At 47.1% G+C, this 24194-nt stretch overlaps 1 protein-coding gene across 2 annotated transcripts in view; it reads left to right on the top strand.

Annotated features, from left to right (window-relative positions):
- LOC110490780 (staphylococcal nuclease domain-containing protein 1) overlaps positions 1 to 24194 on the top strand; it is a 374611-nt gene that overhangs the window by 284787 nt on the left and 65630 nt on the right. For both annotated transcript variants that reach the window (XM_036944950.2, XM_090200893.1), the window contains exon 19: positions 17328 to 17454. In XM_036944950.2, coding sequence (XP_036800845.1) covers positions 17328 to 17454 — 127 coding nt within the window. The remainder of the gene's footprint in view (positions 1 to 17327; positions 17455 to 24194) is intronic.

Raw genomic sequence — 24194 nt, 5'->3', positions numbered from 1 at the left:
TCTCTATCTCTCTCTCTCTCTCCCTCCAACCCTCTCTCTCTCTCCCTCCAACCCCCTCCCTCTCTATCTCTCTCTCTCTCTCCCTCCAACCCTCTCTCTCTCTCCCTCCAACCCCCTCCCTCTCTATCTCTCTCTCTCTCTCCCTCCAACCCTCTCTCTCTCTCCCTCCAACCCTCTCTATCTCTCTCTCTCTCTCTCTCTCTCTCTCTCTCTCTCTCCAACCCTCTCTCTCTCTCTCTCTCTCTCTCTCTCTCTCTCTCTCCCTCCAACCCCCTCCCTCTCTATCTCTCTCTCTCTCCCTCCAACCCTCTCTCTCTCTCCCTCCAACCCTCTCTCTCTCTCTCTCTCTCTCTCTCTCTCTCTCTCTCTCTCTCTCTCTCTCTCTCTCTCTCTAAATTCTTACACGCCGAGTGCTCTGCAATTTCATGACATGTTTTTTCAGAGACGGCATAATTTATAATGTAGGGGGAGGGGGGTGATTTTAGGAAGATTGGTTTTTGTGTTGTGGTTAAGTTGGTCCTAAGGCGCCCGGCACCAACAAATTGCCATCAAGCAGTAGGCCCTGTGGCTCCAGGGGCTGTTTCTGAAATAGAGGGGTTTTGCCAGGTTTCCCCCTAACCAGTCTGTATTCCCATCTTTCTCAGCGAGCAGGGATCTCCCTAAATGTGCAGCCCCCAGTGCCACGCCATACGCTATTATGGAAATAGATTCTGACACGTATAGGATGCTGTGAATTCATCACCCGCAAATAGATGTATCTTAGATCGATTCTTTCCATACTGTAGCACAATTCTGTACGAGGCAAACAGGTCGACCACAACAGACAACAATCTACCTGAGAGAGAGTTTTGACCTTCTCTCCTCACCTTACCTGCTCCTCTCTCTCTCCCTCCCTGTCTCTCCTCTCTCACTCCTCTCTCTCACGCTTAAGTGTTTTAAGATCAGAGGTGAGAGGTCAGACAAGTTATTTTTTTTTGGCAGCTGCCGTCATCACTCCATTTACTGTCTGGATAAAAATAGGCAGCTGGGGCGAAGACTCCTTGACCGACCTTGAGGCGCTGGGCGAGCCGTTCGGGACATCGGAGTAAATCCAAAGGGAATCAATCCGACGTGTTTCACCCTCCTCTTTTTTCAAAGGGGTTGAAGACACACTGTTATAAAGTGTAAATAAAACTCCTAGTTGTCTTTAGTTCCCACTGTGCTCGGTTCTGTTCATACTCTGCCTGTGGTCACTGTGTCTCACATACCAAGAGAAGATAGTAGACTGTGTTTTCATGTTCTCTTTAAGCTCCCCGATGTCTCTTAATGGTCCCTAAACAGTGAAGCAATGTGCACAGTAATATCTTTACCATTTCCATTATTCTCAGGGGGGTCGGTTGCGACAGTTTTGCTTGTGAGAATTTTTTGTATTAGTCAGATTTAATTACCGAAAGTGTGTGTGTGTGTGTGTAAACGTGTGGTAGAATTTGTTGGGAAAGGAATTTTCTTGTCTGGGGAAATGCTACAGATATCATTAAATTTCTCATCTCTCTCCCTCTCCCGCTCTCCCCTCTCTCCCCATCCCTCTCTCCCCTCTCTCCCCTCTCTCCCCATCCCTCTCTCCCCTCTCTCCCCATCCCTCTCTCCCCTCCCCTCTCCTCTCTCTCCCCGTCCCTCTCTCCTCTCTCTCCCCGTCCCTCTCTCCTCTTTCTCCTCTCTCTCCCCGTCCCTCTCTCCTCTCTCTCCCCGTCCCTCTCTCCTCTCTCTCCCCGTCCCTCTCTCCTCTCTCTCCCCGTCCCTCTCTCCTCTCTCTCCCCGTCCCTCTCTCCTCTCTCTCCCCGTCCCTCTCTCCTCTCTCTCCCCGTCCCTCTCTCCCTAGGGATTGTGGGTGTTAACAGAAAATATTTGGATGTTATGTCTCTAGCTTGGCCCTCTTTACCTGTCCATGACTGTAGAGCATTGAGAAGGATTTTTAGTCTAGAGCTACACCATCCAGGACTGGGATTCAGGCCCACCAAGCCTCAGCCTGGCCCAGACCAGAGTTAGGAGCAAAGAGCTAGCAGCGCTACAGGCTAGACCAGACCAGAGTTAGGAGCTGACAGCGGTACAGCCTAGCCCAGACCAGAGTTAGGAGCTGACAGCGGTACAGCCTAGCCCAGACCAGAGTTAGGAGCTGACAGCACTACAGCCTAGACCAGACCAGAGTTAGGAGCTGACAGCGGTACAGCCTAGACCAGACCAGAGTTAGGATCTGACAGCACTACAGCCTAGACCAGACCAGAGTTAGGAGCTGACAGCACTACAGCCTAGCCCAGACCAGAGTTAGGAGCAAAGAGCTGGCAGCTCTACAGGCTAGACCAGGCCAGAGTTAGGAGCTGACAGCGGTACAGCCTAGACCAGACCAGAGTTAGGAGCTGACAGCGGTACAGCCTAGACCAGACCAGAGTTAGGAGCTGACAGCGGTACAGCCTAGACCAGATCAGAGTTAGGAGCTGACAGCACTACAGCCTAGACCAGACCAGAGTTAGGAGCTGACAGCACTACAGCCTAGCCCAGACCAGAGTTAGGAGCTAAGAGCTGACAGCGGTACAGCCTAGACCAGACCAGAGTTAGGAGCTGACAGCGGTACAGCCTAGACCAGACCAGAGTTAGGAGCTGACAGCACTACAGCCTAGACCAGACCAGAGTTAGGAGCTGACAGCGGTACAGCCTAGACCAGACCAGAGTTAGGAGCTGACAGCACTACAGCCTAGACCAGACCAGAGTTAGGAGCTGACAGCGGTACAGCCTAGACCAGACCAGAGTTAGGAGCTAAGAGCTGACAGCGGTACAGCCTAGACCAGACCAGAGTTAGGAGCTGACAGCGGTACAGCCTAGACCAGACCAGAGTTAGGAGCTGACAGCGGTACAGCCTAGACCAGACCAGAGTTAGGAGCTAAGAGCTGACAGCGTTACAGCCTAGACCAGACCAGAGTTAGGAGCTAAGAGCTGGCAGCGCTACAGGCTAGACCAGACCAGAGTTAGGAGCTGACAGCACTACAGCCTAGACCAGACCAGAGTTAGGAGCTAAGAGCGGTACAGCCTAGACCAGACCAGAGTTAGGAGCTAAGAGCTGACAGCGGTACAGCCTAGACCAGACCAGAGTTAGGAGCTGACAGCGGTACAGCCTAGTCCAGACCAGAGTTAGGAGCTGACAGCGGTACAGCCTAGACCAGACCAGAGTTAGGAGCTAAGAGCTGACAGCGGTACACCCTAGACCAGACCAGAGTTAGGAGCTAAGAGCTGACAGCGGTACAGCCTAGTCCAGAGTTAGGAGCTATTTGTAGTTTACGAAGTCAGAACCGTCCAGAGTAGTGATGCTGGATGGGCGGGCAGGTGCGGGCAATGATCGGTTGAAGAGCATGCATTTAGTTTTATTTGCGTTTAAGAGCAGTTGGAGGCCACGGAAGGAGAGTTGTATGGCATTGAAGCTCGTCTGGAGGTTAGTTAAGTGTCCAAAGAAGGGCCAGAAGTATACAGAATGGTGTCGAATTATGATTGATTGTTTTTCATAAGATAAGTTTAATGCTAGCTAGCAGTTTACCTTGGCTTCTTACTGCATTCGCGTAACAGGCGGGCTCTTCGTGAGGCAGGTGGTTAGAGCGTTGGACTAGTTAACCGTAAGGTTGCAAGATTGAATCCCTGAGCTGACAAGGTAAAAATCTGTCGTTCGCATTTGCCAGTATTGATATCAATAAGAGGACATTCTCAATCGATCTGTCCGAAAGGGAATTCAGGGGGCTCTAACCAGGCCTTAATGTGAAGCAGCGAACTAGGACCATCTTAGAAACAGCTCTCCACTCCTGGACCGTGTTCATTAGGCACCAAATGGGGGAAAAAACGGATTGAAACAGGGAGGGTCTTCCTGGCCAATGCGAAATGCAAATGTTTTGTGTTCAGTTGCGAAATGTTTGAAAATGTTTTCCATTGTGTGCTCAAATGAACACTACCCTGCTTAATGCGGACGAAAGATGGCTGGATAAAGCTCTGTGCACATAAGCAAGTCCCTGTTCCCATGTGATCCTCTGTAGAGGGTGGCTCTTTGTTTCCCCCGCCTACCGCTGGCCTCTGTCTTTTGAGGACACGGTCATCCTAGAGGGGGCAGTAGTTTGTCATGGTCATGATTTTATCCTCACATCTCTAGGCCGTCCTTGTTTCACCAGGTCTATATTCTTCAGTCGTGCTGAACTACATCTTGTTTCTCTTCAGCTGGTCTGTTAACAGCTGCGGTGACACTCCACACAAACTGCAGAGCTCACGGCTGTAGAAAGCAACAACATACTCAAGCAGGAAGAAAAGCAGACACTGCAAGTTTGATTTGTTTTCTTAACTCCCCACCACCGTGCCGGATGATGCAATATTTAGAGGTCCTCAGATGAGCTTTACCGCGAAGGCATTCATTGTTGAATTTGAATGGAACTGAAGATTGGAAGGTCAGATCACCTGTCTGCTCAGCTGTAGCACGGTTTGTTCTGAGGGGTGTATTTTGGAGGGAGCAGGACCCAATCTGGCTTGCTCTTGGTCTTAGTGCTCTGGTTTCACTAGTAACCAGAAAGTCAACGCTGGTTACCTTATGTGGCAGTGAATCGCTCTTCTCTTGGCAACGAACCCACTTACATGCTTCTCCTCCTAACTACAAGTACAGGTGAACCCTCCCAATGCGGCACCGCATATTGGGTAAAAATCCACATTAGCCTCACTCGACGAGGCCTCAATGCGAGTGTAGAGCGCAGGAGAAAAGTCACAGATGCTGCCTCTTTGTCTCTTCTGGGTTTTCAAATGACAGAAACTGTAATTTGGTGGAGAGGGCCCCCTCTCCGACTGCCAGGAGGGGGAGAGAAAAATTGAGAGAGGAAGAGAGTGCTGTGCGATGCGACTCTGAAACGCTCTTCCACAGGCAGAGTGGGCATTATTGAGGCTCTGCCATCATTTGTTTGTTATGGCGGCCTCGCTCCACGCACAGACAGCGGCTGTCGACACTTTCTCGCAACTGGTGCCCAAAAGAGGAGTAAATTGCTCCCCATAAAGCCATTTTATCTCTCCCCCTGCATCTCCAGTACCTCCTTTGTCTGTGTTGGGGTAGGTTGTCTGTTATCATTGTGTGTGTGTGTGTGTGTGTGTGTGTGTGTGTGTGTAATCAGCAGTGTTGTTCCCGTTCCCACCTGGAAGTTCTTTAACACAAGCCGCCGTCCCCCTAGAGGATGAAGCCGTTCCAAACCTCATGCATATTTAACAGGCCAAACTAGCAGGTAGAGTTAGCACTGTGTGCCTCAGCCCGGTGTCATCATTCAGACTGCCCGTGCACACACACATTCACACACACCGTATGCACACATCAGAAGCGGCAGCGTTACAACTGCTAATATAAGCTAGTTCAGACACCAGTGCCTATAAAGCAGATCTGATAAAGACGCCGGGAACAACATGTACTAAATGGAAATGAGAGTCTTCTGAGACCTCCCAGAATAAGTGTTGTTTTTAGGTTAGTTACACATTTCCCTGGGTGTGCTCCTTTCTAGATGCCGCTGTGTGCATCTCATACATTTGAATATTGAGCTGATTACAGCTGGTGAAATGTTGCCTCTTTCTGCGCTTCTCCTGTTCTTGGTTTTCTGTTCCCCTTTTTCTCTCTTTGGGTGTCCTGAATTAGAGTTTCTGCATCATTTGGAAAATGCTTAACAGTGATTTTGTGTTTAATTTCTTCATTTGGGAAGGGAATTGGAATTATCCCAGCTTTTTAGTAACCATTTAGCAGTGATTCTTTAATCTGTTCTCTGGTCTTCTGTTTCATTCTGGATGGGATGATTTCCGTTGTTGATGGTAATGATTTGGTCAAATAGGATTCCGCGTGGCCTTCGGTCGAGTGCAGAGGACAACATGATCCAGTGTTTTCATTGCTTTTTGTTTTCTTTCCTCTAGTACGCCTCATTCGCCACAGCACAGCCAAATGCCATTTTAATCAACCCCAACTAAAATCATTTTCTCTTCTCTAAAGCCTAATCGCTTTCTCCGTTCCACGCGGGGCATTTACAATGTAATTACATAGGATTTACCAACAGCTGCAACCATAATGGTTCATCAACAAATTACAGAACAGAGTGAGAGGGAAGAGAGGGAAGGAGGAGAAAAGAGATCTGGAACAGTCTTCACTTTATGTGGATCAGTGCTTTTGCTCACTAGCAAATACACAAAGCGAGGCCTGTCACACTGGAGACCCATTAGCCTCTTACACTGAGACTGCAAATTCATAGATTTGTCTGTTTTTTCTTTTCTTCAAACCAACGTGGAATTGGGAACTGGGACTCTCCTGGTATTTCTCCTAGCCTGATTTGGATTTGCCAGAGATGCATGTTGCAGATCTCTCTGGGTTGCTGAAGGCAGGAAACCAACCGTAGGCATCGGGTCACTGGACACTCACAGGGTTTATCTTTACATTTCTCGGCAGTGTGTGCAAACAGACAGAGGGAGATGTAGGCTGTTTTATGTTTTTTACACATCGGTTGGGTTGGAATTATGTTCTTTCAAGCTGAAAAAAGGAACACTTTACCTGTTTGTTTACCTGTGTGTGTGTGTGGGGGGGGGGGGGGTGCATCTATGCTTGCCAGAGTGCTAATGTATGTGTCTTCATTCCTCTCTCTCTCTCTCTCTCTCTCGCTCTCTCTCGCTCTCTCTCTGTGTGTGTGTCTGCTTGCTGGAGAGTGCTAGTGTATTTGTCTTCGTTCCTCTCACTCTGTGTGTGTGTGTGTGTGTGTGTGTGTGAGCGCTTTCCCATTCCCTTGTGTGTGCATTACCGCCCAAGCCTACACCTGGAAGGGAATCTGCATGCATAGATGTGTGTAATAAAGCAGTGCCCTCCACTACAGGTCACCCTGGGCCAAGATGCCTGCACAGCAAATGACCACCCATAAACTGACTGGCAGTAGGTAGGGAGATTCTAATGCTGCAGAACCCCAGCGCTGCATGCTAAATCTAATACCAAGTGTCATCGTTCTCTCTCACCTGGCCCTGTGGTGTGTGTGTGTGTGTTTATATAATGGATAGCAAAACCACAGAGAAATATGTAGTAGTTAAGAGGCTTAAGTTCACCACTAAATCAGGATGGCACTTGAAATGAAGAAGGATTGACGTGTGTGTGTGGGTGGTGGTGGTGGGGGGGGTAGGGGGTAGGGGGGGGGGGGGGTTTGCTATGCTCTGTATGTAAGTCCTCCCTGTGAACAGCCTACAACCATCACCAAGAAACATAACCATCTCATTGGTCAATATCAACATGACTGCAGGTTCACTGTAACAGACACGGTCCCTGTTCCTTCTCCCTAACCAACGTCTTTTTCCTCCACATCCATTAGATGTACAGTGTCTGACTCAATCTCACCTGACTGTAATTAGAGGGAATCTAAGGCTTCTACCAAGTAGTGAAATTACACTGTGATCCATAGAGATGACTGCTTCCCATATGTTACCCTATTCCCTATATAGTGCACTACTTTTAACCAGGGCCGATAGGGCACTACATAGGGAATATGGTGCCATTTGGGATGCTGTCGGCTGTGTACTGATCTACTGTTCCTTATGTAACCTCAGCCATATGACCTCATGGATGGCTTTAAACCCCACTGGTGTTATATGAGGACACTGGCCTGGAGGATGGATCTCATAGGAGAACATGTAAGGTAGGGTTAACATTGGTGTTTCATAAGCACACCGGCCACTCTTGGGTTTGTGTGCTTGCCCTGATTTTCATAGGATAGGATGTAGCATAGCCTACAGTGCCTTCGGAAAGTATTCAGATTTTCCACGTTACAGCCTTATTCTAAAATGGATTGAATTTATTTGTTTCCTCATCAATCTACACATAATACCCAAGTGAAAACAGGTTGAGACCTGTTATGGCTAGACGTTCCGCTAGCGGAACCCCTCGACAACATCCGGTGAAATGGCAGAGCGCCAAATTCAAATTAAATTACTAGAAATATTAAACTTCCATGAAATCACACATGCAATACACCAAATTAAAGCTACACTTGTTGTTAATCCAGCCAACGTGTCAGATTTCAAAAAGGCTTTACGGCGAAAGCAAACCATGCGATTATCTGAGGATAGCACCCCACCAAACAAACACATGACATTCATATTTCAACCCGCCAGGCGCGACACAAAATGCAGAAATAACGATATAATTCATGCCTTACCTTTTGAAGATCTTCTTTTGTTGGCACTCCAATATGTCCCATAAACATCACAAATGGTCCTTTTGTTCAATTAATTCCGTCGTTATATCTCCAAAATGTCAATTTATTTGGAGCGTTTGATCCAGAAAAAACACCGGTTCCAACTCGCGCAACATGACTACAAAATATCTAATAAGTTACCTGTAATCTTTGTCCAAACATTTCAAACAACTTTCCTAATACAACTTTAGGTATTTTTTTACGTAAATAATCACTAAAATTTAAGACGGGATAAACTGCGTTCAATAGCGGATATAAAAACAAAGTGGAGCGAGCTTTCAGGTCACGCGCCTCTAACAAACAGTACACTTCACTCGACCCTCGTTCTGAACTGCCCTACTTCTTCATTTCTCAAAGGAAAAATATCAACCAATTTTTAAGACTGTTGACATCCAGTGGAAGCAATAGGAACTGCAAGCTAGTGCCACAGAAATCTAGATCCCCATAGAAAACCTATTGAAAAGAGAGTGACCTCAATTTTTTTTTCCCTGGATGGATTTTTTTCTGGTTTTCACCTGCCATATCAGTTCTGTTATACTCAGACATTATTCAAACAGTTTTAGAAACTTTAGAGTGTTTTCTATCTAAATCTACCAATTATATGCATATCCTAGCTTCTGGGCCTGAGTAGTAGGCAGTTTTCTTTAGGCACACTTTTTATCCAGATGTGAAAATACTGCCACCTAGCCCGAAAAGGTTTAACAAAAAAACATACAGTTGAAGTCGGAAGCTTACTTAGCTTAGCCAAATACATTTAAACTCAGTTTTTCACAATTCATGACATTTAATCCAAGTAAAAATTCCCTGTCTTAGGTCAGTTAGGATCAACACTTTATTTTAAGAATGTGAAATGTCAGAAAAATAGTCGCGAGTGATTTATTTCAGCTTTTATTTATTTCATCACATTCCCAGTGGGTCAGAAGTATACATACACTCAATTAGTATTTGGTGGCATTGCCTTTAAATTGTTTAATTTGGGTCTAACGCTTCAGGTAGCCTTCCACAAGCTTTCCACAATAAGTTGGGTGAATTTTGGCCCATTCCTCCTGACAGAGCTGGTGTAACTGAGTCAGGTTTGTAGGCCTCCTTGCTCGCACACGCTTTTTCAGGTCTGCCCACAAATTTTCTTTGGGATTGAGGTCAGGGCAATACCTTGACTTTGTTGTCCTTAAGCCATTTTGCCACAACTTTGGAAGTATGCCTGGGGTCATTGTTCATTTGGAAGACCCATTTGCCAAGCTTTAACTTCCTGACTGATGTCTTGAGATGTTGCTTCAATATATCCACATAATTTTCCTTCCTGGTGATGCTATCTATTTTGTGAAGTGCACCAGTCCCTCCTGCAGCAAATCACCCCCACAACATGATGCTGCCATCCCCGTGCTTCACGGTTGGAATGGTGTTCTTCGGCTTGCATGCATCCCCTTTTTTCCTCCAAACATAACGATGGTCATTATGGCCAAACAGTTTTATTTTGTTTATCAGACCAGAGGACATTTCTCCAAGAAGAAAAACCATCTTTGTCCCCATGTGCAATTTGCAAACCGTAGTCTGGCTTTTTTATGGCGGTTTTGGAGCAGTGGCTTCTTCCTTGCTGAGCGGCCTTTCAGGTTATGTCGATATAGGACTCGTTTTACTGTGGATATAGATACTTTTGTACCTGTTTCCTCCAGCATCTTCACAAGGTCCTTTGCTGTTGTTCTGGGATTGATTTGCATTTTTCGCACCAAAGTACGTTCAACTCTAGGAGACAGAACGCGTCTCCTTCCTGAGCGGTATGATGGCTGTGTGGTCCCATGGTGTTTATACTTAGGTACTATTGTTTGTACAGATTAACGTGGTACCTTCAGGCGTTTGGAAATTTCTCCCAAGGATGAACCAGACTTGTGGAGGTCTACAATTTTTTATCTGGGGTCTTGGCTGATTTCTTTTGATTTTCCCATGATGTCAAGCAAAGAGGCACTGAGTTTGAAGGTAGGCCTTGAAATACATCCACAGGTACACCTGCAATTGACTCAACGATGTCAATTAGCCTATCAGAAGCTTCTAAAGCCATGACATCATTTTTTGGAATTTTCCAAGCAGTTTAAAGGCACAGTCAACTTGGTGTGTGAACTTCTGACCCACTGGAATTGTGATACAGTGAAATAATCTGTCTGTAAACAATTGTTGGGAAAATTACTTGTCATGCACAAAGTAGATGTCCTAACCGACTTGCCAACTTGTTAACAAGACATTTGTGGAGTGGTTGAAAAACGAGTTTTAATGACTCCAACCTAAGTGTATGTAAACTTCTGACTTCATCTGTACCTTATTTACATAAGTATTCAGACCCTTTGCTATGAGACTCGAATTTGAGCTCCTGTGCATCCTGTTTCCATTGATCATCCTTTAGATGTTTTTACAACTTGGTTGGAGTCCACTTGTGGTAAACTCTATTGATTGGACATGATTTGGAAAGGCACACACCTGTCTATATAAGGTCCCACAGTTGGCAGTGCATGTTAGAGCAAAAACCAAGCCATGGGGTGGAAGGGATTGTCTGTAGAGCTCCAAGGCAGGATTGTGTTGAGGCACAGATCTGGGGAGGGTACCAAAACATGTCTGAAACATACAAGGTCACCAAGAACCAAGACTCCATTATTATTAAATGGAAGAAGTTTGGAACCTCCAAGACTCTGTCCAGGTGGCCAGCTCTATGAAAACTGAGCAATTGGGGCAGAAGGGCCTGGTCAGGGTGGTGACCAAGAACCCGATGGTCAATCTGACAGAGCTCCAGAGTTTCTCTGTGGAGATGAGAGAACCTTCCAGAAGGACAACAATCTCTGCAGCACTCCACCAATCAGGCCTTTATGATAGAGTGGCCAGACGGAAGCCACTTCTCAGTAAAAGGCACATGACAGCCTGCTTGGAGTTTGCCAAAAGACACTTAAAGACTCTCAGGCCATGAGAAACAAGATTCTCTGGTCTGATAAAACCAAGATTGAACTCCTTTGGCCTGAATGCCAAGCATCACGTCTGGTGGAAACCTGGCACCATCCCTACGGTGAAACATGGTGGTGGCAGTGTCAAGCCTGGGATGTTTTTCAGCAGCAGGGACTGGGAGACTAGTCAGGATCGAGGAAAAGATGAACAGAGCAAAGTACAGAGAGATCCTTGATGAAAACCTGCTCCAGAGCGATCAGGACATCATACAAAGGTTATCCTTCCAACAGGACAACGACCATAAGCACACAGTCAAGAAAATGTAGGAGTGGCTTCGGGACAAGAATGAATGTCCGTGAGTGGCCCAGCCAGAGCCTGGACTTGAACCCGATCGAACATCTCTGGATAGACCTGAAAATAGCTGTGCTGCGACGCTCCCCATCCAACCTGGCAGAGTTTTAGAATATCTGCAGAGAAGAATGGGAGAAACTCCTCAAGTACAGCTGTGCCAAGCTTGTAACATCAAATCCAATAAGACTCTATGCTGTAATCGTTGCCAAATGTGCTTCAACAAAGTCCTGAGTAAAGGGTCTGAATACTTATGTAAATGTCATATTTCAGTTATTTTTATTGCATACATTTACATAAATGTCTGTAAATCTGTTTTTGCTTTGTCATTCATTATGCTGTATTGTGTATTGTGGGTTGATGAGGGGAAAAGACCATTTAATCAGTTTTAGAATAAGGCTGTAACATAACAAAATGTGGAAAAGGTCAAGGTCTGGATGCTTTTCGAAGGCACTGTATATGTACATTTTGGTTATTGTTGCATACTACAGAGATTACAGCTCTGTCTGGAGTTATTCTGTTTGGGGTGTAATGCCAGGCCTCTGCTACATCATGTGTTCTGTACCCTACCTCCTTCCTGTACCTTCCCCTCCACAGTAATGCCAGGCCTCTGCTACATCATGTGTTGTGTACCCTACCTCCTTCCTGTACCTTCCCCTCCACAGTAATACCAGGCCTCTGCTACATCATGTGTTCTGTACCCTACCTCCTTCCTGTACCTTCCCCTCCACAGTAATGCCAGGTCTCTGCTACATCATGTGTTCTGTACCCTACCTCCTTCCTGTACCTTCCCCTCCACAGTAATGCCAGGTCTCTGCTACATCATGTGTTCTGTACCCTACCTCCTTCCTGTACCTTCCCCTCCACAGTAATGCCAGGCCTCTGCTACATCATGTGTTCTGTACCCTACCTCCTTCCTGTACCTTCCCCTCCACATTAATGCCAGGTCTCTGCTACATCATGTGTTCTGTACCCTACCTCCTTCCTGTACCTTCCCCTCCACAGTAATGCCAGGTCTCTGCTACATCATGTGTTCTGTACCCTACCTCCTTCCTGTACCTTCCCCTCCACAGTAATACCAGGTCTCTGCTACATCATGTGTTGTGTACCTTCCCCTCCACAGTAATACCAGGCCACTGCTACATCATGTGTTCTGTACCCTACCTCCTTCCTGTACCTTCCCCTCCACAGTAATGCCAGGCCTCTGCTACATCATGTGTTGTGTACCCTACCTCCTTCCTGTACCTTCCCCTCCACAGTAATACCAGGTCTCTGCTACATCATGTGTTCTGTACCCTACCTCCTTCCTGTACCTTCCCCTCCACAGTAATGCCAGGTCTCTGCTACATCATGTGTTGTGTACCCTACCTCCTTCCTGTACCTTCCCCTCCACAGTATTGCCAGGCCTCTGCTACATCATGTGTTCTGTACCCTACCTCCTTCCTGTACCTTCCCCTCCACAGTAATGCCAGGTCTCTGCTACATCATGTGTTCTGTACCCTACCTCCTTCCTGTACCTTCCCCTCCACAGTAATGCCAGGTCTCTGCTACATCATGTGTTCTGTATCCTACCTCCTTCCTGTACCTTCCCCTCCACAGTAATGCCAGGCCTCTGCTACATCATGTGTTCTGTACCCTACCTCCTTCCTGTACCTTCCCCTCCACAGTAATGGCAGGTCTCTGCTACATCATGTGTTCTGTACCCTACCTCCTTCCTGTACCTTCCCCTCCACAGTAATGCCAGGCCTCTGCTACATCATGTGTTCTGTACCCTACCTCCTTCCTGTACCTTCCCCTCCACAGTAATGCCAGGCCACTGGTATTAATTAGGTTAAATTAAGTGTTTTCATTAAAGCTTTATATAGCGATTGGAGAGGACTCCCTCTTAGCTTATTTATTATTTAATCAAATCTCTCTGGGCCCAAAGTGGAGCATGCCTCGTGACCCAGGCAAAGACGCACGCACACACACACACCATTACTACTACCACTCCTGGCTGGGGAAGCAGGAAGACGCTCTCTCTCAAACTTTTTTAATTAGATGAATAAATCTTCCGCCGGCAGCCGGAGCGCTGCACAGCCGCAACTATGCGGCCGTCACGAGCTGTACCTCTGGGATAGATGGGAGGGTTGGGGGGTAGGGTTGTTGATCTGAGCTGTACCTCTGGGATAGATGGGAGGGTTGGGGGGGTAGGGTTGTTGATCTGAGCTGTACCTCTGGGATAGATGGGAGGGTTGGGGGGGTAGGGTTGTTTATCTGAATCTGAGCTGCACCTCTGGGATAGATGGGAGGGTTGGGGGGGTAGGGTTGTTTATCTGAGCTGTACCTCTGGGATAGATGGGAGGATATGGTGGGTAGGGTTGTTGATCTGAGCTGTACCTCTAGGATAGATGGTAGGGTTGGGGGGGTAGGGTTGTTTATCTGAATCTGAGCTGCACCTCTGGGATAGACGGGAGGGTTGGGGGGGTAGGGTTGTTGATCTGAGCTGTACCTCTGGGATAGATGGGAGGGTTGGGGGGGTAGGGTTGTTGATCTGAGCTGTACCTCTAGGATAGATGGGAGGGTTGGGGGGGTAGGGTTGTTGATCTGAGCTGTACCTCTGGGATAGATGGGAGGGTTGGGGGGGTAGGGTTGTTTATCTGAATCTGAGCTGCACCTCTGGGATAGACGGGAGGGTTGGGGGGGTAGGGTTGTTGATCTGAGCTGTACCTCTGGGATAGATGGGAGGGTTGGGGGGGTAGGGTTGTTTATCTGAGCTGTACCTCTGGGATAGACGGGAGGGTTGTTGATCTGACGTGTTTCCTTAAATCTGCTGCTCCTACAAAACACTGAGGATGCCTTTCTCAAGCGTGTGTTTGTGTGTGTATGTCTGTGCGCTCCTCGCTCCCCTCAAACAGCAGTCATTAGCCATCAGGGTGCCAGTGGATGGGCAGTGAGGAATGTGGACGCCACGTTCCTCTCCCCAAACCCCACAACAAACACACACACCCCCACCTCCCCCTCTTACCTTACCTCCCCTAACCCCCCCCCCGCAAGCCTCCTGTTTTCACTCTCCTGTTTAGCGTACATGACATCATGTTAAGGTAGCTGGCTAAGCGCTAGCTGGCTGCTCACTCTCTTTTGAACTTTTAATATTCCCTCGTTTTTTTAAACAAACGCTCTGATGCAGGCCGGAATAAAATCACATTAACAGCTCTGAGCTGTTGGGGAGGGACGGAGGGAGGGAGCAGTGGTGTGTGTGTGAGATGTGGCTTGTTCGTTCGTTTAATGTGGCTTTGCCTTTGAGGTGTTTGTTTGATCACAACACACATTAAGCTGCCCCCCCCCCCCCCACACACACACACACATCTCCCTCCAATACACACACACACACACATCTCCCTCCAATACACACACACACACACACATCTCCCTCCAATACACACACACACACATCTCCCTCCAATACACACACACACACACATCTCCCTCCAATACACACACACACACACACATCTCCCTCCAATACACACACACACACACACATCTCCCTCCAATACACACACACACACACATCTCCCTCCAATACACACACACACACACATCTCCCTCCAATACACACACACACACATCTCCCTCCAATACACACACACACACACACACACACACACACACACACACACACACACATCTCCCTCCAATACACACACATCTCCCTCCAATACACACACATCTCCCTCCAATACACACACACACACACATCTCCCTCCAATACACACACACACATCTCCCTCCAATACACACACACACACACATCTCCCTCCAATACACACACACACACACATCTCCCTCCAATACACACACACACATCTCCCTCCAATACACACACACACACACATCTCCCTCCAATACACACACACACACATCTCCCTCCAATACACACACACACACACACACACACACACACACATCTCCCTCCAATACACACACATCTCCCTCCAATACACACACACACACACACACACACACACATCTCCCTCCAATACACACACACACATCTCCCTCCAATACACACACACACACACATCTCCCTCCAATACACACACACACACACATCTCCCACCAATACACACACACACATCTCCCTCCAATACACACACACACACACACACCTCCAATACACACACACACACACACACCTCCCTCCAATACACACACACATACACGCACCTCCCTCCAATACACACACACACACACACCTCCCTCCAATACACACACACACACCTCCCTCCAATACACACACACACACCTCCCTCCAATACACACACACCTCCCTCCAATACACACACACACACACACACCTCCCTCCAATACACACACTCACACACACACCTCCCTCCAATACACACACACACACACCTCCCTCCAATACACACACACACACACACCTCCCTCCAATACACACACACACACACCTCCCTCCAATACACACACACACACACACACACCTCCCTCCAATACACACACACACACACCTCCCTCCAATACACACACACACACACCTCCCTCCAACACACACCACCCTCCCTCAAATATACACACACACACACACACACACACACCTCCCTCCAATACACACACACACCTCCCCCGTTCAGTAGCGTTGGTAATGCAGTGGAGGAGCCCATCCATGTCACATTTCCGTAATGCTTCAAGCTCACGGGCCACAGATTACACTGATTGCACTGATTACACAGATTGCACTGATCTGTGTGTGTATGTCATATATGCGGTGCCATTGTGTGTGAACGTCTGTATGTTTGTGGCGGACATCACCCCCCCACCTCCCCCGGGGGCACATGCTGAAACATCACCTCTTATCAACCTGGCTCACATCAAAGGGAAACGACCCTTTGTCCTCTGTGTGTTATGGCTGGTGTAGCATGTTCATTACTAGCAATTAGTTTTGCTTTTCTCTGCCATCTTTGAAATAATTACTTTTTTTCATCAATCGTTGAGAATATTTCCATGTCCAGCCTCCCCACACACACACACACACACACACACACACACACACACACACACACACACTTGCTGTGCAGACGAAGGGGCATTCTTTTTTTATTGAGTCAGTGTATAGCCCTGGTTGTTACATTGCCCAAGGCCCAAGGGGAAATCAATGGGAATAGGTTGTCAACAAATCACCATGTAATTTCAACATCGGGCACTTTGCTAAACTAGCTGGAGTAAGCGATCTGCACTCTCTTCACACTCTCTCTCACACACTTACGCACACACATCCCATACCTCTTCACACACACTCCGAGCCATCAGCCGTGACAGCTAGCCATGTGTTACTGCTGAGCGCAAATCACTGGACTAGTGATTGCAGTCTGAATCCACACAACCTGACGCTCTTATCATCCTCTTCAAAACATGGATATTATCCACCGCCACATTTTCTGGCATCTCCACCTAATAGTTCTCCCATACAGGACAATGGGTTGGTGACTGGTAGACACGTCACAGAGCTCAGTCTTTTTACTCATGCTGTTTTGGTTATGACTGTCTCCACTGATGGTAAGGCTAGTAGAAATAGGATTATTTAGTATTTGTGACATGGTGCTAATGCGGTGATAATTACTACAGGAAACGGAGATGACCAATTTCCCCATGGTGGTTACTGCGATCGGGCGTCCATTTTGGGGCAGAGCGCTGTATGGCTCAACAGTGATACATGGGATATGAGCCAAATACTAATGCCGTTGGCATCTAGTCAAAGGGCCTGTTTGTAGACATTGAAAATGTCTCCCTCTCCCCGCCCCTCAGGCACCCAGCTGGAGAACCTGATGGAGACCATGAGGGCAGAGATCGCCGCCCAGCCCCCAGTGGAGGGCTCGTACGCTGCCCGCCGAGGGGACTACTGCATCGCCAATTTCTCCGCGGACGGAGAGTGGTACGTGTTTTATCTTTCTGTCACATGGTGCTGCAATGTCTCCATTTTAATGTGTAGTACAATACCTGACCCTATGTTGAGGTCTTGGAACTGATCTTTCTGTTAGAGAGAGAGCTATTGGTCCTACAATCAATCCCTTTTCCTTATGACTAGTGCCCAATCAATCCCCTTTCCTTATGATTAGGGCCCAATCAATCCCTTTTCCTTATGACTAGTGCCCAATCAATCCCTTTTCCTTATGACTAGTGCCCAATCAATCCCTTTTCCTTATGACTAGTGCCCAATCAATCCCTTTTCCTTATGACTAGTGCCCAATCCATCCCTTTTCCTTATGACTAGTGCCCAATCAATCCCCTTTCCTTATGACTAGGGCCCAATCAATCCCTTTTCCTTATGACTAGTGCCCAATCAATCCCTTTTCCTTATGACTAGTGCCCAATCCATCCCCTTTCCTTATGACTAGTGCCCAAGTCGGGGCTAATAGTTGGCGTTTGGGTGCAGCCAAAATGTACATTAGAGGATCGTATTAGAGCAACTGATAAGCTCCGACCTTAACCTGGATGTGAGTTACCCACACCCTTTCTCTTTGGCTTTTTGCCTGGATCTATTCTTATAGTTTGTAAAGACCAAGTATCAACTTTCCAAAATACAAAGCGTCCTACCTATTTATCTACCCTTTGTCCATACTGTTTCTGGTTTTAAATCTGCCCTGCCATAAAAGGAACATCACAAAGTCATGGCTCCTGAACGGCCCTGGTTTTTAAGAGGGCCCCTTTTAGAACAGAGCTTTGTAGAGGTGTTGAGCCCTCGTCAACCCAGCCGGTACACCGGATGTTGCCGGTGAAGTTTACAGATGGTGGCGGGGACAGATGGTAGTCGCGGAGGCGAAGTGCGTCGGGTGGGCGCCACCGGGTGTCTGCTATGACTTTGGGCCCCATCAAGGAGGTGACCGAGAGAGAGAGACGGTGGGAAGGAGAGGGAGAGAAGGGAAATGCCAAACTAATATTAAAAATAGAGACTCACCCCTCCCTAGCCAGGTGGACAGCTCATCATCTCCCTCCCCCTCTCCCCTCACTCAACTTCTGGGAACAAAAACTTTTACGTTTTCGCATCCGCCAGCGATAGTTGAGGAGAGATTTCAAAAGAGCCATCTGTGAGATGCAGTGGCTGGGACTTATTATTATTTTTATCTTCTTGTTCACTCGTACTCCCTTTGGCTGTTGTGTATGGAGAGCACCAGTCTGTTGTTACTCCTGTTGTGCATGGAGAACACCAGTCTAGTGTTACTCCTGTTGTGCGTGGAGAACACCAGTCTATTGTTACTCCTGTTTTGTATGGAGAGCACCAGTCTATTGTTACTCCTGTTGTGCATGGAGAACACCAGTCTATTGTTACTCCTGTTGTGCATGGAGAACACCAGTCTATTGTTACTCCTGTTTTGTATGGAGAGCACCAGTCTAGTGTTACTCCTGTTGTGCATGGAGAGCACCAGTCTATTGTTACTCCTGTTTTGTATAGAGAACACCAGTCTATTGTTACTCATGTTGTGCATGGAGAGCACCAGTCTGTTGTTACTCCTGTTTTATATGGAGAGCACCAGTCTGTTGTTACTCCTGTTGTGTATGGAGAGCACCAGTCTGTTGTTACTCCTGTTGTGTATGGAGAGCACCAGTCTGTTGTTACTCCTGTTGTGTATGGAGAGCACCAGTCTGTTGTTACTCATGTTGTGTATGGAGAGCACCAGTCTGTTGTTACTCATGTTGTGTATGGAGAATACCAGTCTGTTGTTACTCATGTTGTGTATGGAGAGCACCAGTCTGTTGTTACTCCTGTTTTGTATGGAGAGCACCATTCTATTGTTACTCCTGTTGTGCATGGAGAGCACCAGTCTGTTGTTACTCCTGTTGTGCATGGAGAGCACCAGTCTGTTGTTACTCCTGTTTTGTATGGAGAGCACCAGTCTGTTGTTACTCCTGTTTTGTGTGGAGAGCACCAGTCTGTTGTTACTCTTGTTTTGTGTGGAGAGCACCAGTCTATTGTTACTCCTGTTGTGCATGGAGAGCACCAGTCTGTTGTTACTCCTGTTTTGTATGGAGAGCACCATTCTATTGTTACTCCTGTTGTGCATGGAGAGCACCAGTCTGTTGTTACTCCTGTTGTGCATGGAGTGCACCAGTCTGTTGTTACTCCTGTTTTGTATGGAGAGCACCAGTCTGTTGTTACTCCTGTTTTGTGTGGAGAGCACCAGTCTGTTGTTACTCTTGTTTTGTGTGGAGAGCACCAGTCTATTGTTACTCCTGTTGTGCATGGCGAACACCAGTCTATTGTTACTCCTGTTTTGTATGGAGAACACTTGCCTATTGTTACTCCTGTTGTGCATGGAGAGCACCAGTCTGTTGTTACTCCTGTTGTGCATGGAGAGCACCATTCTGTTGTTACTCCTGTTGTGCATGGAGAGCACCAGTCTGTTGTTACTCCTGTTGTGCATGGAGAGCACCAGTCTGTTGTTACTCCTGTTGTGCATGGAGAGCACCAGTCTGTTGTTACTCCTGTTGTGCATGGAGAGCACCAGTCTGTTGTTACTCCTGTTGTGTATGGCGAACACCAGTCGATTGTTACTCCTCTTTTGTATGGAGAACACTTGCCTATTGTTACTCCTGTTGTGCATGGAGAGCACCATTATATTGTTACTCCTGTTGTGTATGGAGAGCACCAGTCTGTTGTTACTCCTGTTGTGTATGGAGAGCACCAGTCTATTGTTACTCTTGTTTTGTGTGGAGAGCACCAGTCTATTGTTACTCATGTTGTGCATGGAGAGCACCAGTCTGTTGTTACTCCTGTTTTGTATGGAGAGCACCATTCTATTGTTACTCCTGTTGTGCATTGAGAGCACCATTCTATTGTTACTCCTGTTGTGCATGGAGAGCACCAGTCTGTTGTTACTCCTGTTGTGTATGGAGAACACCAGTCTATTGTTACTCCTGTTTTGTATGGAGAGCACTTGCCTGTTGTTACTCCTGTTGTGCATGGAGAGCACCAGTCTGTTGTTACTCCTGTTGTGTATGGAGAGCACCAGTCTGTTGTTACTCCTGTTGTGTATGGAGAACACCAGTCTGTTGTTACTCCTGTTGTGTATGGAGAGCACCAGTCTAATGTTACTCCTGTTGTGCATGGAGAGCACCATTCTATTGTTACTACTGTTGTGTATGGAGAGCACCAGTCTGTTGTTACTCCTGTTGTGTATGGAGAGCACCAGTCTATTGTTACTCCTGTTGTGCATGGAGAGCACCAGTCTGTTGTTACTCATGTTGTGCATGGAGAGCACCAGTCTTTTGTTACTCCTGTTGTGTATGGAGAACACCAGTCTGTTGTTACTCCTGTTGTGTATGGAGAGCACCAGTCTAATGTTACTCCTGTTGTGCATGGAGAGCACCATTCTATTGTTACTACTGTTGTGTATGGAGAGCACCAGTCTGTTGTTACTCCTGTTGTGTATGGAGAGCACCAGTCTATTGTTACTCCTGTTGTGCATGGAGAGCACCAGTCTGTTGTTACTCCTGTTGTGTATGGAGAGCACCAGTCTATTGTTACTCCTGTTGTGCATGGAGAGCACCAGTCTGTTGTTACTCATGTTGTGCATGGAGAGCACCAGTCTTTTGTTACTCCTGTTGTGCATGGAGAACACCAGGCTATTGTTACTCCTGTTTTGTATGGAGAGCACCAGTCTAGTGTTACTCCTGTTGTGCATGGAGAGCACCAGTCTATTGTTACTCCTGTTTTGTATAGAGAACACCAGTCTATTGTTACTCCTGTTGTGCATGGAGAGCACCAGTCTGTTGTTACTCCTGTTGTGCATGGAGAGCACCAGTCTGTTGTTACTCCTGTTGTGCATGGAGAACACCAGTCTATTGTTACTCCTGTTGTGCATGGAGAACACCAGTCTGTTGTTTCTCCTGTTTTGTATGGAGAGCACCAGTCTGTTGTTACTCCTGTTGTGTATAGAGAGCACCAGTCTGTTACTCCTGTTGTGCATGGAGAGCACCAGTCTATTGTTACTCCTGTTTTGTATGGAGAACACCAGTCTATTGTTACTCCTGTTTTGTATGGAGAGCACCAGTCTGTTGTTACTCCTGTTTTGTATGGCGAGCACCAGTCTGTTGTTACTCCTGTTTTGTATGGAGAGCACCAGTATATTGTTACTCCTGTTTTGTATGGAGAGCACTAGCCTATTGTTACTCCTGTTTTGTATGGAGAGCACCAGTCTGTTGTTACTCCTGTTGTGTATGGAGAGCACCAGTCTGTTGTTACTCCTGTTGTGTATGGAGAACACCAGTCTGTTGTTACTCCTGTTGTGTATGGAGAGCACCAGTATTTTGTTACTCCTGTTGTGTATGGAGAGCACCAGTCTGTTGTTACTCCTGTTGTGCATGGAGAGCACCAGTCTGTTGTTACTCCTGTCTTGTATGGAGAGCACCATTCTATTGTTACACCTTTTTTTGTATGGAGAGCACCATTCTATTGTTACTCCTGTTGTGCATGGAGAGCACCAGTCTGTTGTTACTCCTGTTTTGCATGGAGAGCACCAGTCTGTTGTTACTCCTGTTTTGTGTGGAGAGCACCAGTCTGTTGTTACTCTTGTTTTGTGTGGAGAGCACCAGTCTATTGTTACTCCTGTTGTGCATGGAGAGCACCATTCTGTTGTTACTCCTGTTTTGTATGGAGAGCACCATTCTATTGTTACTCCTGTGTGCATGGAGAGCACCAGTCTGTTGTTACTCCTGTTTTGTGTGGAGAGCACCATTCTATTGTTACTCCTGTTGTGCGTGGAGAGCACCATTCTATTGTTACTCCTGTTGTGCATGGAGAGCACCAGTCTGTTGTTACTCCTGTTGTGCATGGAGAGCACCAGTCTGTTGTTACTCCTGTTGTGCATGGAGAGTACCAGTCTGTTGTTACTCCTGTTGTGCATGGAGAGCACCAGTCTGTTGTTACTCCTGTTGTGCATGGAGAGCACCAGTCTGTTGTTACTCCTGTTGTGTATGGAGAACACTTGCCTATTGTTACACCTGTTGTGTATGGAGAACACCAGTCTGTTGTTACTCCTGTTGTGTATGGAGAGCACCAGTCTGTTGTTACTCATGTTGTGCATGGAGAGCACCAGTCTGTTGTTACTCCTGTTGTGCATGGAGAACACTAGTCTGTTGTTACTCCTGTTGTGCATGGAGAACACTAGTCTGTTGTTACTCATGTTGTGCATGGAGAGCACCAGTCTGTTGTTACTCCTGTTGTGCATGGAGAACACTAGTCTGTTGTTACTCCTGTTGTGCATGGAGAACACTAGTCTGTTGTTACTCCTGTTGTGCATGGAGAGCACCAGTCTGTTGTTACTCCTGTTGTGCATTGAGAGCACCAGTATGTTGTTACTCCTGTTTTGTGTGGAGAACACCAGTCTATTGTTACTCCTGTTGTGCGTGGAGAGCACCAGTCTGTTGTTACTCTTGTTTTGTGTGGAGAGCACCAGTCTATTGTTACTACTGTTGTGCATGGAGAGCACCAGTCTGTTGTTACTCCTGTTGTGCATGGAGAGCACCAGTCTATTGTTACTCCTGTTGTGCATGGAGAGCACCAGTCTGTTGTTACTCCTGTTGTGCACGGAGAGCACCAGTCTGTTGTTACTCCTGTTGTGCACGGAGAGCACCAGTCTGTTGTTACTCCTGTTGTGCACGGAGAGCACCAGTCTGTTGTTACTCATGTTGTGCACGGAGAGCACCAGTCTGCTGTTACTCATGTTGTACATGGAGAGCACCAGTCTGTTGTTACTCCTGTTGTGCATGGAGAGCACCAGTCTGCTGTTACTCATGTTGTGCATGGAGAGCACTAGTCTGTTGTTACTCCTGTTGTGCATGGAGAGCACTAGTCTGTTGTTACTCCTGTTGTGCACGGAGATCACCAGTCTGTTGTTACTCATGTTGTGCATGGAGAGCACCAGTCTGCTGTTACTCATGTTGTACATGGAGAGCACCAGTCTGTTGTTACTCCTGTTGTGCATGGAGAGCACCAGTCTGCTGTTACTCATGTTGTGCATGGAGAGCACTAGTCTGTTGTTACTCCTTTCCAGGAAAAGCTGTGGTTCTTCCTTTTTATGCAAAACACATTTTTTGTTTTAGTGTTTTTTCCGGGACCTGTTAGTCTGTTGTTCATTGAGGTAATTTCAAACCATAGTGAGTGTTGTACCTCTTTATTCTGAGGAGGAGGGAGGGAGATTTGCTGGAATTATTAAAGACTAATTAGGGTTGGGTTCCTTTCAAGGCCTGTTGAATGCAGCCACTGAGGAGTTCTGAATGAGTCTGCTTGTCTGTCATTCTCTCTCTTTCGCTCTGTCATTGTTTGTCTGGCTCTCTTTCGTCACTTTCTCCCTGACTGTTTCTTTTTCTATCTCTCTTCTCATCATTCTCTCTGTCTTCTCTCTACATGTATGTCTCTGTCGCTGTCTCTGTCTCTCTCTCTCTCTCTCTCTCTCTCTCTCTCTCTTCTCTCATCATTCTCTGTCTTCTCTCTACATGTCTCTCTCTCCCCTGTTGTGTCCACTCCACCGTTGCCTAATTGTTAGTAGCGTTTGTTTTCTCCTTCTGTCCATCCTGTCTCTCCTCTCCTCCTCAGGTTAATGTGGGTGATGTGGGCCACACAGTGATTGAAAGGCTCTTTGACTTGCCTCTCCTTCCCACTGAGCTATCCCACAA

Source organism: Oncorhynchus mykiss, chromosome 15 (assembly GCF_057628025.1).
Source record: "Oncorhynchus mykiss isolate SJ-2025 chromosome 15, ASM5762802v1, whole genome shotgun sequence".
Lineage (NCBI taxonomy): Eukaryota > Metazoa > Chordata > Actinopteri > Salmoniformes > Salmonidae > Oncorhynchus > Oncorhynchus mykiss.
Note: the sequence above shows the minus strand (reverse complement) of the source record. Positions and strands in the feature narration are given on the sequence as shown.